The 20,404-nt window shown below is 44.5% G+C and overlaps 1 protein-coding gene and 1 long non-coding RNA gene across 2 annotated transcripts; both read right to left on the bottom strand.

The window, feature by feature from the left end:
• Positions 1-13,479: 13,479 nt before the first annotated feature.
• On the bottom strand, positions 13,480-17,609 carry LOC149427153 (uncharacterized). Its single transcript, XR_016311436.1, has 2 exons — positions 17,010-17,609; positions 13,480-16,089 (listed from the first exon to the last, which is right to left on the bottom strand). It is a non-coding gene; the product is annotated as an uncharacterized LOC149427153 (long non-coding RNA).
• Positions 17,610-18,133: 524 nt separating this feature from the next.
• On the bottom strand, positions 18,134-20,113 carry LOC149427152 (serum amyloid P-component-like). Its single transcript, XM_089668208.1, has 2 exons — positions 19,509-20,113; positions 18,134-18,834 (listed from the first exon to the last, which is right to left on the bottom strand). The coding sequence occupies exons 1-2, from the start codon at positions 20,101-20,103 to the stop codon at positions 18,236-18,238; spliced, it is 1,194 nt and encodes a 397-aa protein (XP_089524334.1). The 5' UTR covers positions 20,104-20,113; the 3' UTR covers positions 18,134-18,235.
• Between the last annotated feature and the right edge of the window lie 291 nt (positions 20,114-20,404).

Below are 20,404 nucleotides of genomic sequence, written 5' to 3'. Positions count from 1 at the left end.
AAATCTATCATTTACGGTAATTTTTTGTTATGGTTTTTATCATACAATAAAAATGTATGTATTTGGTAGTGATGTTATTGATGTTATTGATGGTATGTAACCACTTCCCACCTGGCCAGTAGCTGTTTGGCATCAGATTTCCGGGTAGACGCCATATGCCATATGGCGTACTCCCAGGCATGCACAGTTTTCGCGCTTGCAGAGCCACGCAGCGGTGCGATCTGTCAACGGCCGTGTACCTCGGACACGGCCAATGACAGATCTGAGTACCGCCCCCATTGCCAGTACCATGTGACCTGCTGTGACCAATCACAGCAGGTCACATGACAGTTGTATACAATGGATGGCTTCATTCATGCCATCCATTGTATACTAGTGCCTAGCTGTGAATGGTCACAGTGATCACATGCACATGTCATGTGATTAGCTGTGGCCAAAAAAAAAAAAAAAACCTGAATGAATCGATGTCATTCAGGTAAATGCTTGTTTATAGCAAAGTAATTCAAAGTAATTCAGGATAGTAAAATATTAGTAGCAGAGAGATGAAAATACTTCCTTCTGATTGGACACACTGTAGGCTACATGTGCATGTAAAACTGTATTTGTAGCCTCTGTAGAATCTCAGAGAGACACATGAAGCGGTTATATGGTGCCTGATTGCGACAGCTGAACAGTGATTGGTTCTGTCGCAATGGGACTGACGTCCTGGTGTTGGAAATTCTATCCCTGACCCAGTGATCCAAACCATTTCTGGTCCATTCAGCTCTGGGCACTCCAGAACACAGAACGTCCTGTGGGCTGGTACAGGAACACCCCCAGGGTTGATTAGCCAAGAAAAAAGTCTTGTTCATAACCATATTTCAACAGATTGAGGACCTGAGATATGGATGGGGTGATTCGTACGGAGCCAGTCCCATATGACTGGCGAATCGCGGACTTTCTCTGACTTGCTCCAGTCGCAGGATAAATCTAGGTAAAAGTTTTATTTCAGTTTTTATTCATTTTTATTTCATAGTGAAGAGCCAATTGTGTGTCTTTTTGTATTTTCTGTAATTGTTTTTTCTTTGTATATATTCTATGCACTGCCTACTTCCGGGATATTAAATCGTAAAATTAATAAGTGACTTCTGAGTACTAAGCTCGGGCTCATATCTCCGAAGAGATTGTTGTATTGCAGTGTCTATATATGCTCGGTATAAGTTCATTCTCAATCTGTATGCAATTGCACTGCATGTTGGCAGATTGCATGCAGATTGTAAAGGAGCAGATCTACCAGACAGAGATCTGTGTGTGTGTGTTGGCTCAGCAGACCAGTCTGTGGACAAACTGTTGGGTGGTGACAAGCTACCATTTGTTGTGTGTCTGGTCTGGGGGGGGTGTGGACAGTGGAAGAGTGATTAACCCCGGGGTTCTACCATGTAGGACAGCTGGAGGAATCCTAGAAGGGTGTGCCAATTGCTAGACTGCTCCCCAGACACTACTAAACAACTCGTTCACTCCCTTATTATCTCACGACTCGACTACTGCAACTCCCTCCTCACCGGCCTACCTCATCACAGACTATCCCCACTTCAGTCTATCCCGAACTCAGCGGGCAGACTCATCCACCTTACTAACCGCTCCGTATCCGCCTCCCCCTTCTGCCGATCCCTCCACTGGCTTCTGATTGCCCAACGCATAAAATTCGAAATGCTAACACTGACGTACAAAGCTGTTCATCATACTGCCCCAAACTACATCACCGATCTGATATCCATCTACCACCCAAAACGCACACTCTGCTCCTCACAAGACCTCCTACTCTCCAGTTCCCTGTCTCCTCCTCCCATGCCCGTCTCCAGGACTTCTCCAGGGCTTCCCCCATCCTCTGGAACTCACTACCCCAATTAATCAGACTGTCACCTACCCTCCTCAGCTTTAGGTGCACCCTGAACACCCATCTCTTCAGGGAAGCCTACCCCACCCTCACCTAACTGCCGATCTCCTCCACTCCTCCTACCACTCCATCCCCCACAGCTATCTCCTCCTGTGCCACCATCCCCTCCCTCCTAGATTGTAAGCTTGAAAGAGCAGGGCCCTCGAACCCCTCGTGTATTGTATTGTTACTGTATTGTCTCATGTACTGTCTCCCACTATTTTGTACAGTGCTGAGCAAACTTTTTGGCGCTATATAAATACTGTATAATAATAATAATAATAATAATAACAACATGTTGTTTACACCAAATTCTGACCCTACTATCTGAATGTTGCAGCTGAAATCCAGACTCATCAGACCCGGCAACATTTTCCAATCTTCTATTGTTCAATTTTGGTGAGCCTGTGTGAACTGTAGCCTCCGTTGTAACGAGGGGTCATTGGAGTTCCTGTTGCCTTTCTATCATCTGGAACCAGTCTGCCCATTCTCCTCTGACCTCAACATGGCATTTTCCTCCACAGAAATGATTTTCTCTTTTTCAGACCATTATCTGTAAACCCTGGAGATGGTTGTGTGGGAAAATCAGCAGTTTTTGAAATATTCAGACCAGCCCGTCTGGCACCAACTACCATGCCACATTCAAAGTCGCTTCAATCCCCTTTATGATGCTCAGTTTGAACTTCAGCAAGTCATCTTCTCCGCATCTAGATGCCTAAATGCATTGACTTGCTGCCATGTGGCTGATTATCAATTTGTGTTACCGAGCAGTTGAAGAGGTGGACCTCATAAAATGGCCGGTGAGTTTATATTATGACCGTGTCACAAAGGCTTAACCTTACTGTATGGCTTGCAATATAGAGTCTATGAACTGACTTATGTTATGCTTTGAGCTTGTGAGATTGTTATAAACAGTTCATTTCTGTGATCAGCATCTCGCCTTGTGGTTGTCTTTGTCAAAGCTGAGACAATTTTGAGACACTGGATAAATTAATAAATTAATTAATAAATTAATGGATAAATTAATGGCTGTTAAATTGCTGTGTCCACATCTCTACTTGGGAGAATGTCACCAGCACACCGAGGATCACCAATACGGGTCCAAAAGGTTTCATGAATGATCACATAGTTACAGCAAGGCAACGTTTCTAAGTCCTGCAGGACCCCTTCATCAGGCATGCCTGCGAGACTCCGAAACGTAACTATGTGATCGTTCATTAAAACGTTTGGACTCATATTGGTGATCCTCGGTGTGCTGGTGACATTCTCCCTTAAATCCAATATTCTGAAGCGCAAAAGGAGGCCCAGTACCTCAAGGATCACAGTAAATGGTGCATTACCCAGGAGAGTTACCACTGCTGCTGTTACCATCAGATAGATGAATCCAGAAGCTTCATAGAAAAAAACAGCTCTGTGGTGGTAATATTATAACCACCCCACTAGGGGGGGTACCTTTACTGGAATAAGCAATGGAACATAAAAACACTTGAGCCTGTGGCTTGGAGGAAGTGCTTGGGTCAGGTGGACGCCCGTCCGCTCAGGGATGATGTGCAGTGGTGATGAATGGAGTTGAGCCTGTCAGATGCAGGGACCATATGATTGCAGCGTCCTGGGATGATGTCACCGCGATAGCCAGGAGATGGAGGGGAAGCCCAAGCAGGGGAGGTATGGCCGGTTACCAGGACGACATGTTTCACACACATGTGCTTTCTCAAGTCCTGGAAAGGGAGAGGTAATCAGCCATTTTATAGGAGACTTTTATAGGAGGCCGATTACCTCTCCCTTTAATATACACTCACCGGCCACTTTATTGGGTCCATCTGTTCAGTTGCTCGGTAACACAAATTGCTAATCAGCCAATCACACGGCAGCAACTCAACGCATTTAGGCATCTAGATGTGGTGAAGATGACTTGCTGAAGTTCAAACCGAGCATCAGAATGGGGAAGAGAAGGGATTGAAGTGACTTTGAACATGGCATGGTAGTTGGTGCCAGACAGGCTGGTCTGACTTTTCAAAAACTGTGGATCTCCTGGGATTTTCCTGCACAACCATCTCTAGGGTTTACAGAGAATGGTCCGAAAAAGGGAAAATCTCTAGTGAGCGGTTGTGTGGAGGAAAATGCCTTGTTGAGGTTAGAGGAGAATGGGCAGACTGGTTCCAAATGATAGAAAGGCAACAGTAACTCCAATAACCACTTGTTACAATGGGCCGTCCACCTGACCCAAGCACTTCCTCCAAGCCACAGGCCCAAGTGTTTTGATGTTCCATTGCTTATTCCAATAAAGGTACTCCCCCTAGTGGGGTTGTTATAATACTACCACCACAGCGCTGTTTTTTCTAGGGAGCTTCTGACATTCTCCCTCCCTGATTCTGTTCGGTTCCAGCCGATGGTCTCTTCAAAACCCACTTATACACACCGCCATTTGTAACGCAGGAACGTGTGCATTTGGATTGTACACTCACATGTCTACTTGGTCACACATGTGAGGTGTCTTCACAATCCATATTTATGGGACCTGGAAGTCCTTGAAAATATTGGTCAGTTTGTCTTTGATTGTAGGTGTTGTGGGGATACCTGAAACCATTGTTTCTATAATTAGTTCTGTAAGTAAGTTTGTTTACAGACTAAATTAGTTCAATTTCTGCCAGTTGGGATAGTTCAAACTTAAGTGAACGCTGTCTTTTGACACGTTTGCGATCTGGTTAACCTTGAACTGGACAATGTCTTTGGCCTGGTAAGAAAACTAGCCTAAAATACGTATATTTCTTTCCATAACACTCCTGACAAAGCCCACCTTTCAGGACCGCATTCAGCTTTCCGCCTTGGTGCGACAGAGGATTCAACAATGGGGCCGCCTGGAGATATGGAATGTAATGCTGTATTGGCAGACTCATATTCTTACTGAGCAATGGGACATCCAGCAGGCCATGGTTCCCCAATCAAATGCCTGGAGGTTTGTTGAATCCTGCCTTCTACAACTGGACCTTTCACTGCTATGTCTGATGGTACTTATGTAGCCCCGGGTTAGCAGGCTGGGTACAGTGGGCATGCCAAGATTGTTAGAGTTGTGCCGTAGATAAAGGACCTGCAGAGCAGGGTGATTACTAACTATGGCCTTTCTGATACTAGCTGAGACATCTTTGGGGTTCCATTAGTCCCTCTAAACTTGCCGTAGTGGTTCCTCTCCATGATCAAACAGCAATCACCACAGCCAAAATGTTCTAGACTCATACTGTACAACTGTACGGTTTCTCAAAATGGATCCTGTTGAATTGGAACTGTGTAGACTGAGTGGAATTTATAAGTCATATACCACTCCATATTATCTTCAGGGGAACGGAGTGTATGAGTGTTTTCCACTGCTTGGTATGCTGCAGACACTGAGGCAAGGGCACCAGGAACGCTGGCCACGGTATGTGAGTGAAGTGGTGTGTGCCTTTAACGATACAGCACTCAAAACTACTGGATATACAACTTTCTTCCTGTTGTTTGGATGAAGTGGTTGAGTAAAAAGAAAGAGGTTCAATGACTATATCAAATAATAAGGGTGAGAGAGGGCACCCTTGTGGTATCCCTTTATTAAGTTTGAAAAGGGCAGACATAGATCCCGAGGTAACGAGCCGCACAGTAGGAGAAGAATACATGCTATGGATTAAATCCAGTATGGGACCTGAGAAGCCTATTTTTTCCCTTACCAGAGATAACCACTGACAGCTAATATTATTAGAGATGAGCGAATTGAACATGACGAAGTGAAATTCGTTCCGAAGATTTGGAAAAATTCTATTCGCGACGAATCCGAAGATTAGCAAACTTCGGATGCACAAATCAAATTTTCCCAAAAATGGCGGCGACATGTGTGGCGACGGAGAAAATGGACAGAGAAGATGGGGCGGGGATCTCTGGGAAGGCGCGCAGACAAGGCGCGCTGACCCATAATGCATTCATGACATGTGATCACATTAGCCAATCAGCAGCCAGCCAGCACTGTGTAATGGTGGAGCTATAAATCGCGGCCATCTTAGAATTCTCCATTAGCCTCCGGTCATTCAAGAGAGACAGACCTGTGTGTATTAAGGGACAGAGTTAGGGCCACAGAGACTTTAGGGCCACAGAATCGTTACTCAGGGACACAGAATCGTTACTGACTTCCCGGATCGCCACTCAGCCATTGGACTCTTGATAGTCGTCTCCCCACACTGCTGCTGGGGGGACTTTTTAACCTAGGCCTGTGTATGGCCTTCAATTGAAGCTGCTTCTGCTCCGCCACTCTGCCATTGGACTCTTGATAGTCGTCTCCCCACACTGCTGCTGGGGGGACTTTTTAACATAGGCCTCTGTATGGCCTTCAATTTTAGCTGCTTACGCTCCGCCACTCTGCCATGGGCCCCTGTACCGCCTCCTCATGCTGCTGCCAGGCCCGTAATCTGCCATGGGCCCCCGTACCGACTCCTCATGCTGCTGCCAGGCCCGTAATCTGTCATGGGCCCCTGTACCGCCTCCTCATGCTGCTGCCAGGTCCAGAGTGTGTCATGGGTCCCTGTACGGCCTCCCATTGCTGCTATCTCCATCGCCACACTCTGCCATGTGCCACTTTCAGGTCTCCTCACACTGCTGGTGGGTTCCATTTTGTCATAGGGTGCTGTATGGCCTCCCATTGCTGCCTCCACCGCCACACTGTGGCTCCACACTCTGGTTTTGGCCCCGTGACTGGCCAAATGAGTGAAGTGTGCGGTGATTCTAAGATCGACGGCACTCATCTGCATGTCATACTGACTGACAGTATTATTTCTCTTCCCCAGCAGACTCCAAGGGCATTTAAATTAAAGGTACAGTGTTCTGCACTAATATAAAGGCTCTCTGAAGCCTAGAAACACCCTTTTTATAAGTTAAATTCGCAGCGAATATATTCAGCTCGAAGCAAATTTATTCGGCGAATTCGGCGAATCAGCCACACCAAATTTTTGAATAATTCGCTCATCTCTAAATATTATCAAACACTTTCTCAGCACCGAGCGTTATGATGGCCGTGTCAGAATGAGGATGGAGTTGGGCATGTTCCAATGCTAGCAAGACTTTGCAGATATGTAATACTGCAGATCTACCGGGAACAAAGCCCGCTTGCACTGGATGGAGAAGAGAAGGAAGCAACACTGCCAGTCATGAAGCTACAATTTTAGATAGGATCTTAGTGTCCAGATTGATTGATGATTTAGGGCTGAAGGAGCCAAGTAGAGATGAATCTTTCCCTTCCCTAGCCAGCAATTTAATGTATGCTTGCGACCCGGTAGGAAGATATGGTCCTCCTACCCACATAGGCCGATAGACATGTAGGAGTGGGTCTGGGATACACGCCTGCGTTAATTGAAAGGATTCCGCTGTATAGCCATCCGGGCCCAGGGCTTTGTTGTTAGCCAAGTGTTTAATAGTAAAAAGGATCTCCTCTCAGGAAACCAGGGCATTTAATCTCCTGAGCTACTCAACCGTAAGGAAAGTGAAGACCGAGCAGAAGGGAAGTAGCCTTAGATTGGTCAATGGGATCCAAAGACTGAACCTGCGTATAATAATCCGTAAGTTTAGAGGTTATTTCTGGATTGGAAGTTTTAATATTTCCGGTTTAAATTACACAGGGCCGTCATATGGATAGGTTGAGAAGGCCCTTTGCAGAGTCTTGCTAGGAGATGACCAGATTTATTTCCAAATTTATGATATTGAAGGGACATGTAGGAGGATTTAATCCTTTGTTGTTGGTTGGTCCAGAGATTAAACTGTCTCTTTGCTTGTCGCAGGGTGTCGCTCACCATGTGGAACTGTTCTAGGGAATATTTTTTAAATTGCCTTGCATAGGATATCATTTTACCAAGGAGAAATGCTTTCCCAGCCTTCCAAAATAAGTTGGGATAATTTGAGTGCTCGCTATTAGAAAGAGCGTACTCCCTCCAGGCGGAATACGTTGCATGCTGGAAATCTTCATTTTATGCTAGATAAGAAGGGACGCTACACAAGGGTGGCCTAAACTGGGAGCATATGTCCCCCAATATGACAGTTACAGGGCAAAGATCAGAGAAGATCATGCTGCCAATGGCAGAAGAGAGGATGCGCAAAATAAATAGTCGGTTCTCAAAATGGAGTCATGTGGGGGTGAGTAGAATTAAAACTCCCTTTCTGTCCAGATGTCAGACATCCACCAGCTGCAGGGATGAGATCGTATTGGCCAATGCTGAAGGGTTGGGCCAAAGCCGTGTCAATCACCCATCGAAGCACCTGGTGTGGCAGCGACCGATCTTCTGACAGGTCCATGACTGTGTTAAAATCACCCCGCAGTATGTACTGAGACTCCAGGGCCCATAGAACCCAAGAAGAGAGGCCTTGAAAAAAAAGACATCTCGGGGAATTGACCGCATAGATATTAGGCTATTGTTAAATGGGCTATAAGTTTACATCCCATCTCATAAGCATCAACAGAATGAAGAGTGTATTGCAGTTATTTTATGAAGAAGTATCGCCACTCCCATTTTCCATTTTTCCCAGTAGCTGAGGACCCCAGGACCTCCTCCACTCACAGCTTGCAGAGGCGATTCTCTGCAGACAAATGTTTCTCCTTACCTTTAATACTTACTTCAGAATATAAGAAGGCCTTGATTTTTTGGAGAAGGTTCCTCTGTGCTTCCCTCCAAGAATCTATGTAAAGTCAAGATACAAGGGATGTGCCCAAAATCTTGGAGGCCCCTGTGGACTGGTACTTCAATTGAAACTCAACCATTGATCTTTGAGGGTACATCTGATTCAGCTTTATAGACTGTAGATATTTCCAAGGGTTTAGTTGAGGATGGCCTACCCATCAGTGACAGCACTCTGCTACCTGCTACCTGAGGCCTCTAGAACAATCTTCTGAAGATGGTCCCCTTGATGAAACTATGGACAATGGCATTCACCCTACTAGGGCTACTAGAGGGCAATTGATTGTTAAATACTCTGATTACATTGTTTGATGTTTTTGTTGTTCATCTGATTCACCATGTGCTCTTCCTGTGTAAACTTTAGTCATGCCAAGGACAGCATCCATTAAGAGGGGGGAGTGTAGGCAGCAGCATGTCCCCTTCCATTCTGTAAGTGGCACTGTGCTATTATTATAGATGGAGTGGAGTCTATTAGGGGAATTGCCCCCCTAGACACTCGGTCAGTATCTCAGAAGAGCCAACTGTCTGATTGGATGCTGTAACCTCTCAATATCTCTGGTGGTCTTCTTAATATGAAACATTAGATAATAGGGTACCTGGAGAGAGTGGTAGGTCAGGGACAGAGACTCCTCTGGTGAGGGGATGTAGGTAAAGGTTCCTGACAAGTAGGGATAGCTCAGGGCTTTCCTCCAGACAATGCCTGTCTGGAGGAAACATCCAACTATCCTGACCAGTAACGTGGGGCTCATTATAATGTCTTTCCGGTACACAGAAAACTGCCATCCCTCCAGCAGAAGCAATCCTCCTGTAATACAGGCCCAAGCAGGGGCGGACTGACCATTCATACACTCGGGCAATGCCCGAGGGCCCAGGGTCAGTAGGGGGCCCCATGAGATGCCCCTAGTACCTTTTCATAGGCTTTTTTGGGGGTGTGGTTTGAGTGTGGGTGAGGACACAGGGGCCCCATGATCCCCTATTGCCCGGGGGCCCCATGAGTTGTCAGTCCACCCCTGGGCACAAGCCTGTTGAATCTCTATAATAGGGGTGCTCAACTTGTGGCCCTTGGAGCCCTCTGTTGTGACCCTTCACCTCAAACTGAACTCAGAAGTTTTATGTGTGTTTTCAGAAGGTCACCACACCTGCAAGATAAAATGGAAGTCTATGGCAAAGCGCATCTAACCCGCAGGAAAGCGGCAGGTGCTGCACCCATGGTTCCAGTAAACTGCAGTGCATCATTGTGAAAGAAGCCTTATAGGGGGCTCAGGACAGTAAGGACTTGTTTACATTCACGGTCTGGGTGTGGTAAAGCCCCATAGTCAACACGTGTTTTATCCCTCCCCCAGAGGTTGCAATGCTGACCTCACCCCATGATCCAGGGGACCCGATAGGCCTCCCTGTCACATTCTGTTTTACCTTTGGACAGGAGGGGCGGCAGGGGAAACGTATACAGAAACTGATCCTCTCCAGGTTCCCCCTGCTTTTCCTCCTCTCTCTTCCGTTGGCATTCAGCAGCTGCAAGAGGAAATTGTTCATGCTAATAAAGAAAAAAATCTAAAATCTGAACCATTTCCTTGTGGCCTGCGACCGGTTAACAAATCACTTAGGTGGCCCTCGCTCTTAAACAGGTTGAGCACCAACAAGTACCAACGGCTGTATTTCCTCATATCAGTGGCTACTGTGTCTTTATTAATTACTGCTACTTTGTATACAAATACAAGATAAATGACAACATCAAGAACTGTGTGTGGTCTCCCCGACTGGGTACCCTGGGCCTAGGCCCCCAACTACAAGCCCGTTCAGCACACATTAATGCACTACATTAGACTCAATAGGTCTAAATTGATCCCGGGAATATTTGATTATTGATCCAGGGAATATCCGATTATTGATCCAGGGAATATCCGATTATTGATCCAGGGAATATCCGATTATTGATCCAGGGAATATCCGATTATTGATCCCGGGAATATCCGATTATTGATCCCGGGAATATCTGATTATTGATCCCGGGAATATCCGATTATTGATCCAGGGAATATCCGATTATTGATCCCGGGAATATCTGATTGCCTCTCGGGGGATCAGGAAGGAATTTTTTCCCTGAAGGAGCAAATTGGATCGTGCTTTGCTGGGTTTTTTTTTGCCTTCCTCTGGATCAACTGTGGGTGTAGGATTATAAGTTTTTTTTTAAATGGTTGAAATGGATGGACTTTTGTCTTTTTTCAGCCAGACTAACTATGTAACTATATAACTATGTAAATCAGCCTTAAACATTATTTTCACATTTAATGGTCAGAATATTTACTGGTATTGTATGTTGGATATTACGTTCTTTGTTAGAGGTTTGGAAGTCGGATGCAAAATGCCGATAGTACTGCTTGGACCTTAAAGAAGGGGACAAACCCCGAAGGTTTCTCCTTACAATTGTATGTTAGTGCAAATAAAAAAAGTATCACGGACAGGACTCAATTGTTTCTATCTTTTATGATGAATATTATCAGTAAATGGCAGTTAATTGCAGGGCGGTGATTGTTTTTGGACTTAACAGATCCCAGTTACCACAGTTATTGCCCCCTGTGCCAGGCCGGTAATGGACAATGGATCCCCTCTTTGGTTCTAAACCTTATTACTTCCTACATTTACTTGAAATAGCAGGAAGGGGGGACAGTCATTTAAAATTAACCTATTCGATTTCAGGAGTTAAAACAAAATAAAACCACAGAATAAATACAGATTGTCTTTTGCTCCCATGTATTTTATTTCTTAATGTTTATATTAATATTTATTACTTTTAACAAGATTATAAAATTACAAGAAAGGAATATTGTTGATAAGAAAATCTTTTATCACTGGAAATCTTGTTTACAATTTTCACTTCTTTTTTTTTTAAATATATTTTTATTATTTTCCAAGAAATTTTTTTCAAAAATAGCATAAGCAAATAACAAAGAGAAGAAAAAGAAAACAATAAAGTAAGTTCTATACAGACGTTAGTGGAAATGACTATTCTGGATTTCAATATTTCTAGGAGAACTTCGATAGATTATGTAATCTTTACTTGTCATTATTATTATACAGTATTTATAAAGCGCCAATAGTTCGCTCAGCGCTGTAATTGTCATTGTCAGCTCTCATTGTTGACATGGATGACAAATAAATCATTTTTCAATCTTATTCAGAATCAGCATTTTGGGGCATCTTAAAGGGGTTTATTTACTCAAGACACTCAGGTGGTTCAGTTTGCCATTGAATTTTCATTTAGCTTTGTGACACTGCTGACAATTCACTTTGCTAAGAATTCCATATGTGCAGGATGCCGAGGATGGGTCCTGGATGGGTGCTACATGTCACCAATATCTGGGCTATGGTCCCTTTTAGGGAAAATGTTTTATGTATTCAGGGGTCTCACCTGTGATGGGTGAGGAATTCCGGGACAGTTAAGTCTTGAGGTGATTGTAGCCGTATTAGTGCACTTGCGACAGAAACAATTGAGCACTGACGTGATACTTTTTTTATTTGCACTAACATACAATTTTGAGAACAAGGTTTCGGGGAATGTCCCCTTCTTCAAGGTCCAGGCAGTACTCGCCTGGACCTTGAAGAAGGGGACATTCCCCGAAAGCTTGTCCTCAAAATTGTATGTTAGTGCAAATAAAAAAAGTATCACGTCAGTGCTCAATTGTTTCTGGGACAGTTAAGTAAGAGAGAGGAATGACTTGCATTCCTCTTGGCGTTAGTAGTGGCTTATTTTGGACCTGAAATTTTTCTGGTGGGAAAAGGACCTCCACTCCTGACTATGGAGAATCGGGTCCATACGGTGTTCAGCAGCCTCAAGAAGGCAGCATATAATGCAGGAAGCTTCCATTGCTAGTGGGTCGAATGTGAGTTGAGAGGAGACCTGGCTGTGTGCTGACACCTGACAGATATCCGAAGCTGGATGCTGCTAACCCTGGGGTAAATCCCGTATATGAACTTTATGTTTCTTATATTTGTGATGAAGATAAGTAGACTTTTGTGTTATGTTTTCTGGAGAATAAGTCAGCTCCGTGTTGCTGCTGAAAGTGCTGTTTTGTTTGCATTGAAAGAAAATTCAACATCTTTATGTTGAAGACACACGGCTTCCATGGTGCTATACTTCTGAACTTGACACTGATCACATGCAAGGAAAATAGCAGTATTTCATAGCGGCACGATGATGGAAGTCAGCAGAGCTCCACCTCTGAGTTTCCTCCTCACCTAATGTTGGTCCTCTCCAGTGTTGGAGATTCAAGGCCACACAGATCTGCCTCCAAACCAAATGATGGAAGTCAGCAGAGCTCCACCTCTGAGTTTCCTCCTCACCTAATGTTGGTCCTCTCCAGTGTTGAAGATTCAAGGCCACACAGATGTGCCTCCAAACCAAATGATGGAAGTCAGCAGAGCTCCACCTCTGAGTTTCCCCCTCACCTAATGTTGGTCCTCTCCAGTGTTGGAGATTCAAGGCCACACAGAAGTGCCTCCAAACCAAATGATGGAAGTCAGCAGAGCTCCAACTCTGAGTTTCCCCCTCACCTAATGTTGGTCCTCTCCAGTGTTGGAGATTCAAGGCCACACAGATGTGCCTCCAAACCAAATGATAGAAGTTAGCAGAGCTCCACTCTGAGTTTCCCCCTCACCTAATGTTGGTCCTCTCCAGTGTTGGAGATTCAAGGCCACACAGATGTGCCTCCAAACCAAATGATGGAAGTCAGCAGAGCTCCACCTCTGAGTTTCCTCCTCACCTAATGTTGGTCCTCTCCAGTGTTGGAGATTCAAGGCCACACAGATGTGCCTCCAAACCAACTGATGGAAGTCAGCCGAACATCACCTCACACACTAAGGAAGATTGCCTTGCAACGTGAACAGCCTCTTAGTCTTTATTAAATCAACACCAAAGTGAACATTAGAAGCTTGTAACACAATAGAATTTGTTAATGACTTGGGAGCCGCTAATAAGAGTTGAAAAAGGATCGCTGACAACATCACATTCTCATACTGTGTGTATAAAACTTAAAAAAACTCTAAATGTCGCGCTCCCAATATATTACAAATATCAATCAAATCAAAATAAACAATAAAACAAATATCAAAAATAACTAGATAATAACACCTTGATTAAATTATAACAATAATATAAAAAATGTGAATCTCAAATTAATCCCCAAAAAATGTGTTATTAGACAGAAAACGTTCCTTTGATCATACAAAAATTACAAGAGAAAAAAAAAAAGTCCCAAAAAGTGATTACGTGATCCAAAATGCAATAATTGTGACTTTTTGTGAATCCTTGTAATGGTAAAGATGTGCGCTCACCTCCTTGTGAATCCTCGTAATGGTAAAGATGTGCGCTCACCTCCTTGTGAATCCTCGTAATGGTAAAGATGTGCGCTCACCTCCTTGTGAATCCTCGTAATGGTAAAGATGTGCGCTCACCTCCTTGTGAATCCTCATAATGGTAAAGATGTGCGCTCACCTCCTTGTGAATCCTCGTAATGGTAAAGATGTGCGCTCACCTCCTTGTGAATCCTTGTCATGGTAAAGATGTGCGCTCACCTCCTTGTGAATCCTTGTAATGGTAAAGATGTGCGCTCACCTCCTTGTGAATCCTTGTAATGGTAAAGATGTGCGCTCACCTCCTTGTGAATCCTGGTAATGGTAAAGATGTGCGCTCACCTCCTTGTGAATCCTCGTAATGGTAAAGATGTGCGCTCACCTCCTTGTGAATCCTCATAATGGTAAAGATGTGCGCTCACCTCCTTGTGAATCCTCGTAATGGTAAAGATGTGCGCTCACCTCCTTGTGAATCCTCGTAATGGTAAAGATGTGCGCTCACCTCCTTGTGAATCCTCGTAATGGTAAAGATGTGCGCTCACCTCCTTGTGAATCCCTGTAATGGTAAAGATGTGCGCTCACCTCCTTGTGAATCCTTGTAATGGTACAGATGTGCGCTCACCTCCTTGTGAATCCTGGTAATGGTAAAGATGTGCGCTCACCTCCTTGTGAATCCTTGTAATGGTACAGATGTGCGCTCACCTCCTTGTGAATCCTGGTAATGGTACAGATGTGCGCTCACCTCCTTGTGAATCCTGGTAATGGTACAGATGTGCGCTCACCTCCTTGTGAATCCTTGTAATGGTAAAGATGTGCGCTCACCTCCTTGTGAATCCCTGTAATGGTAAAGATGTGCGCTCACCTCCTTGTGAATCCCTGTAATGGTAAAGATGTGCGCTCACCTCCTTGTGAATCCCTGTAATGGTAAAGATGTGCGCTCACCTCCTTGTGAATCCTCGTAATGGTAAAGATGTGCGCTCACCTCCTTGTGAATCCTCGTAATGGTAAAGATGTGTGCTCACCTCCTTGTGAATCCTCGTAATGGTAAAGATGTGCGCTCACCTCCTTGTGAATCCTCGTAATGGTAAAGATGTGCGCTCACCTCCTTGTGAATCCTCGTAATGGTAAAGATGTGCGCTCACCTCCTTGTGAATCCTCGTAATGGTAAAGATGTGCGCTCACCTCCTTGTGAATCCTCGTAATGGTAAAGATGTGCGCTCACCTCCTTGTGAATCCTTGTAATGGTAAAGATGTGCGCTCACCTCCTTGTGAATCCTCGTAATGGTAAAGATGTGCGCTCACCTCCTTGTGAATCCTCGTAATGGTAAAGATGTGCGCTCACCTCCTTGTGAATCCTCGTAATGGTAAAGATGTGCGCTCACCTCCTTGTGAATCCTCGTAATGGTAAAGATGTGCGCTCACCTCCTTGTGAATCCTCGTAATGGTAAAGATGTGCGCTCACCTCCTTGTGAATCCTCGTAATGGTAAAGATGTGCGCTCACCTCCTTGTGAATCCCTGTAATGGTAAAGATGTGCGCTCACCTCCTTGTGAATCCTTGTAATGGTACAGATGTGCGCTCACCTCCTTGTGAATCCTGGTAATGGTAAAGATGTGCGCTCACCTCCTTGTGAATCCTTGTAATGGTACAGATGTGCGCTCACCTCCTTGTGAATCCTGGTAATGGTACAGATGTGCGCTCACCTCCTTGTGAATCCTGGTAATGGTACAGATGTGCGCTCACCTCCTTGTGAATCCTGGTAATGGTAAAGATGTGCGCTCACCTCCTTGTGAATCCTTGTAATGGTAAAGATGTGCGCTCACCTCCTTGTGAATCCCTGTAATGGTAAAGATGTGCGCTCACCTCCTTGTGAATCCTCGTAATGGTAAAGATGTGCGCTCACCTCCTTGTGAATCCTTGTAATGGTAAAGATGTGCGCTCACCTCCTTGTGAATCCTCGTAATGGTACAGATGTGCGCTCACCTCCTTGTGAATCCTTGTAATGGTAAAGATGTGCGCTCACCTCCTTGTGAATCCTCGTAATGGTAAAGATGTGCGCTCACCTCCTTGTGAATCCTCGTAATGGTAAAGATGTGCGCTCACCTCCTTGTGAATCCTTGTAATGGTAAAGATGTGCGCTCACCTCCTTGTGAATCCTCGTAATGGTACAGATGTGCGCTCACCTCCTTGTGAATCCTCGTAATGGTAAAGATGTGCGCTCACCTCCTTGTGAATCCCTGTAATGGTAACGATGTGCGCTCACCTCCTTGTGAATCCTCGTAATGGTAAAGATGTGCGCTCACCTCCTTGTGAATCCTCGTAATGGTAAAGATGTGCGCTCACCTCCTTGTGAATCCCTGTAATGGTAAAGATGTGCGCTCACCTCCTTGTGAATCCTCGTAATGGTACAGATGTGCGCTCACCTCCTTGTGAATCCCTGTAATGGTAAAGATGTGCGCTCACCTCCTTGTGAATCCTCGTAATGGTAAAGATGTGCGCTCACCTCCTTGTGAATCCTCGTAATGGTAAAGATGTGCTCTCACCTCCTTGTGAATCCTCGTAATGGTAAAGATGTGCGCTCACCTCCTTGTGAATCCTCGTAATGGTAAAGATGTGCTCTCACCTCCTTGTGAATCCTCATAATAGTAAAGATGTGCGCTCACCTCCTTGTGAATCCTCGTAATGGTAAAGATGTGCGCTCACCTCCTTGTGAATCCTCGTAATGGTAAAGATGTGCGCTCACCTCCTTGTGAATCCTCGTAATGGTAAAGATGTGCGCTCACCTCCTTGTGAATCCTCGTAATGGTAAAGATGTGCGCTCACCTCCTTGTGAATCCTCGTAATGGTAAAGATGTGCGCTCACCTCCTTGTGAATCCTCGTAATGGTAAAGATGTGCGCTCACCTCCTTGTGAATCCTCGTAATGGTAAAGATGTGCGCTCACCTCCTTGTGAATCCTCGTAATGGTAAAGATGTGCGCTCACCTCCTTGTGAATCCCTGTAATGGTAAAGATGTGCGCTCACCTCCTTGTGAATCCTCGTAATGGTAAAGATGTGCGCTCACCTCCTTGTGAATCCTGGTAATGGTAAAGATGTGCGCTCACCTCCTTGTGAATCCTCGTAATGGTAAAGATGTGCGCTCACCTCCTTGTGAATCCTTGTAATGGTAAAGATGTGCGCTCACCTCCTTGTGAATCCTCGTAATGGTAAAGATGTGCGCTCACCTCCTTGTGAATCCTCGTAATGGTAAAGATGTGCGCTCACCTCCTTGTGAATCCTCGTAATGGTAAAGATGTGCGCTCACCTCCTTGTGAATCCTCGTAATGGTAAAGATGTGCGCTCACCTCCTTGTGAATCCTCGTAATGGTAAAGATGTGCGCTCACCTCCTTGTGAATCCCTGTAATGGTAAAGATGTGCGCTCACCTCCTTGTGAATCCTCGTAATGGTACAGATGTGCGCTCACCTCCTTGTGAATCCTCGTAATGGTAAAGATGTGCGCTCACCTCCTTGTGAATCCTCGTAATGGTACAGATGTGCGCTCACCTCCTTGTGAATCCTTGTAATGGTACAGATGTGCGCTCACCTCCTTGTGAATCCTTGTAATGGTAAAGATGTGCGCTCACCTCCTTGCAAGCCTAACAGATAGGCTTATTGCGCTTTTTGTTCACATAAATGGAACCTGCTGTGATTTGCTGCGGCATAACATTGGTGTTGGGTGTCTCCTAAGTGCTCTAGTGACACCTAGAGGAGAAGGGCGAGTACGCAGGCTGTGAGGCACACAGACAAAGATATTGATTTTACAAAGTTCTGTTTGTTTTTACACCATGAATATCTAGGAGAGGATTAAGGAGGAGATTCATAGCAGCTGAAGGAGGGAGAGATCCCTGCAGGGATAACGAGCAGACAAGGAGGCAAGTGCTGCCGAGCACTTAGGAGACACCCAACACCAATGTTATGCTGCAGCAAATCACAGCAGGTTCCATTTATGTGAACAAAAAGCGCAATAAGCCTATCTGTTATTGCATTTTGGATCACGCAATCACTTTTTTTTGGACTTTTTTTTTCTCTTGTAATTTTGTATGATAAAAGGAACGTTTTCTGTCTAATAACACATTTTTTGGGGATTATTTTGAGATTCACCTTTTTTTATATTATTGTTATAATTTAATCAAGGTGTTATTATCTGGTTATTTGTGATATATTTGTTTTATTGTTTATTTTGATTTGATTGATATTTGTAATATATTGGGAGCGCGACATTTAGAGTTGAACATTATAAGCTCATTGTATTAAGGTTTGGGCTGGATGAGAACTTCCCCTTTGACTTCATAAACTACAGACTTAAAATTAATGACATTCCCAAGGAGACCACCAGAGATGACCTTCTGTACATCTCGTGGACTCAGGGCATAATCCCACATGTGGACGTCACTTATTTCACCAACAAATGACTGCTTAGCATCAAACCCTCCTCCAAAAGAGTCTTGTTCCTGTCCCAGGACAATGCTGCCTTCAGCTGCGATAGAAGACCCTTTCATGGAGACTCTTCTGGGGTAGAGTTTCCCATTGACCAAAAGTTGGACCACTCCAGTGTTGGAGTCCCAGGTCACACAGATGTGCCTCCAGTCCAAAGACTCCGAGTCTGTCTTAAAATAAGTGTCTTCCTGGTTGATGTGTACAAAACAAGTGTTTGGGGGCTGTAAGTAGATGAGAAAGGCGTTGTCCTTCCCGGGAGTAGCAAGAGAGAAGGGAGTATAGGGGCGGGAAAGGTCAGTATAGGAACGTAGACAGACGCTGACTTCCTGCAATGGTCTTGTAATTTCAGGTCTCAGAATGACATGAGCTGTGCTGGTTTCTTTGGGGAAGACGAAGACTTTACTCTCCAAATCTAGGGAAGAAAACAGATAAAACTCATTACTGCTACAGATCAAAGCTTTAGATTCTGAACGATAAACTCTGAGTTTATTTATAGATGGTAAAATCTAAAGTACAAAACAATCTGATACACTCAGATATCTCAGGAAGATCATTTTATTCCTTTTTGTTTTGTGTATATTTGGCTTTCAGATCCAGTAACTAAAGTGTTTTGGCAGCTTGCCTCAGTCATCTTCTCAGTTGGCTAATAAGGGACTTTTCTACCACTGATGGAGTTTTAGAACAAGGATCAGACACAGAAAGAAGGACCACCCACCGTAACCCATTGAGGCATGGACTCCACTCGACCTTTGAAGTTATGCTTTGGTATCTGGCACCAAGCTATCAGTTACAGATCCTAAGCTTGGAGGTGGGGCCTTCATGGATCATACTTGTTTTTCTAGCACATTCCACAGATGCTCGATTGCATTGCGATCTAGAGAATTTGGAGGCCAACTCAACATCTTGAACTCGTATTCCTCAAACCATTCATGGATTTATCAGACCAGGCCACCTTCTTCTTCCATGGCTCTGTGGTCCATTTCTGATACTTTTGGCTGTGGACATGGGTCGGCATGGGCACCCTGACCAGTCTGCGGCCACATAGCCCCATACACAATGAGTAAATAGATAAGATGGCACACTTACGCAAATTCTTAGGCTGGACAAAAACTTCCCCTTTTATTTCATAGAGTAGAGACTTCCAATTCAGGATATTTCCATGGAGATCGCCAGAGGTGACTTTCCGAATGTCTTCTGGAGTCAGGACATAATCCCAAATGTGGACATCACTTATTTCACCAACCAATGACTGAGTAGCATCAAACCTTCCACCATAAGAGTCTTGTTCCTGTCCCAGAATAAGGCTGATTGAAGCTTCGATAGAAGACCCTTTACCAGAAACTCCTCCAGGGTAGAGCTTTCCATTGACCCAAAGGTGGACCAACCCAGTATCAGAGTCCCAAGTCACACAGGTGTGTCTCCAGTCCAGAGGCTCTGAGTCTGTCTTGAAAGCATTGCTTCCTTGGCCTATATAATTTACATATACGTTATAGGCATTTGGAGGGTAGAACATGATCAGTAAAGCATCAGGGCTTTTTGAAGTAGCACCAGACAAGAGACAATGGCCACGTGAAAGTTCACTGTAGATATGAAGACAAGCGCTGACTTTCTGCAATGGCTTTGTAATTGTAGGTCTCAGAATCACATGAGCTGTGTTGGTTTCTTTGGGGAAGAAAAACATTTTACCCTCCAAGTCTGGGGAAGAAAACAGACAAAACTCATTACTGCTACAGATCAAAGCTTTATATGATAAACAATAAACTCCAAATGTATTTATTGATGATAGAAATAAATAATGAAATACACTCATATCTCTGGAAAATCAGTTATTTTTATTTTTACATTTTCCATCTTCTCAGTTTGGCAATAAAGGGTTTTACTTGTTCCAGCAGCATTTTAATTAAAGTGGAGGCCTCAGTTGTAGAAGTAGAGGACACTATCAGATATATCAGATATATAAACTGGACAGCACAGTCAGCGAT

This window comes from Staurois parvus, unplaced genomic scaffold, assembly GCF_062004578.1.
Source record: "Staurois parvus isolate SC_StPar_1 unplaced genomic scaffold, SC_StPar_1.0 ptg003961l, whole genome shotgun sequence".
Lineage (NCBI taxonomy): Eukaryota > Metazoa > Chordata > Amphibia > Anura > Ranidae > Staurois > Staurois parvus.
This window is presented reverse-complemented; position numbering and strand designations above follow the sequence as displayed.

Excerpts from the sequence above, each read along its gene's own strand:
- LOC149427152 (XM_089668208.1), bottom strand. The coding sequence starts at position 20,103 with ATGTTTTTCTTCCCCAAAGAAACCAACACAGCTCATGTGATTCTGAGA. Across the intron at positions 18,835-19,508 it reads TGTCCAGCCTAAGAATTTGC|ATTTGGAGAGTAAAGTCTTC; the intron begins GTAAGTGTGCCA and ends TTTCTTCCCTAG.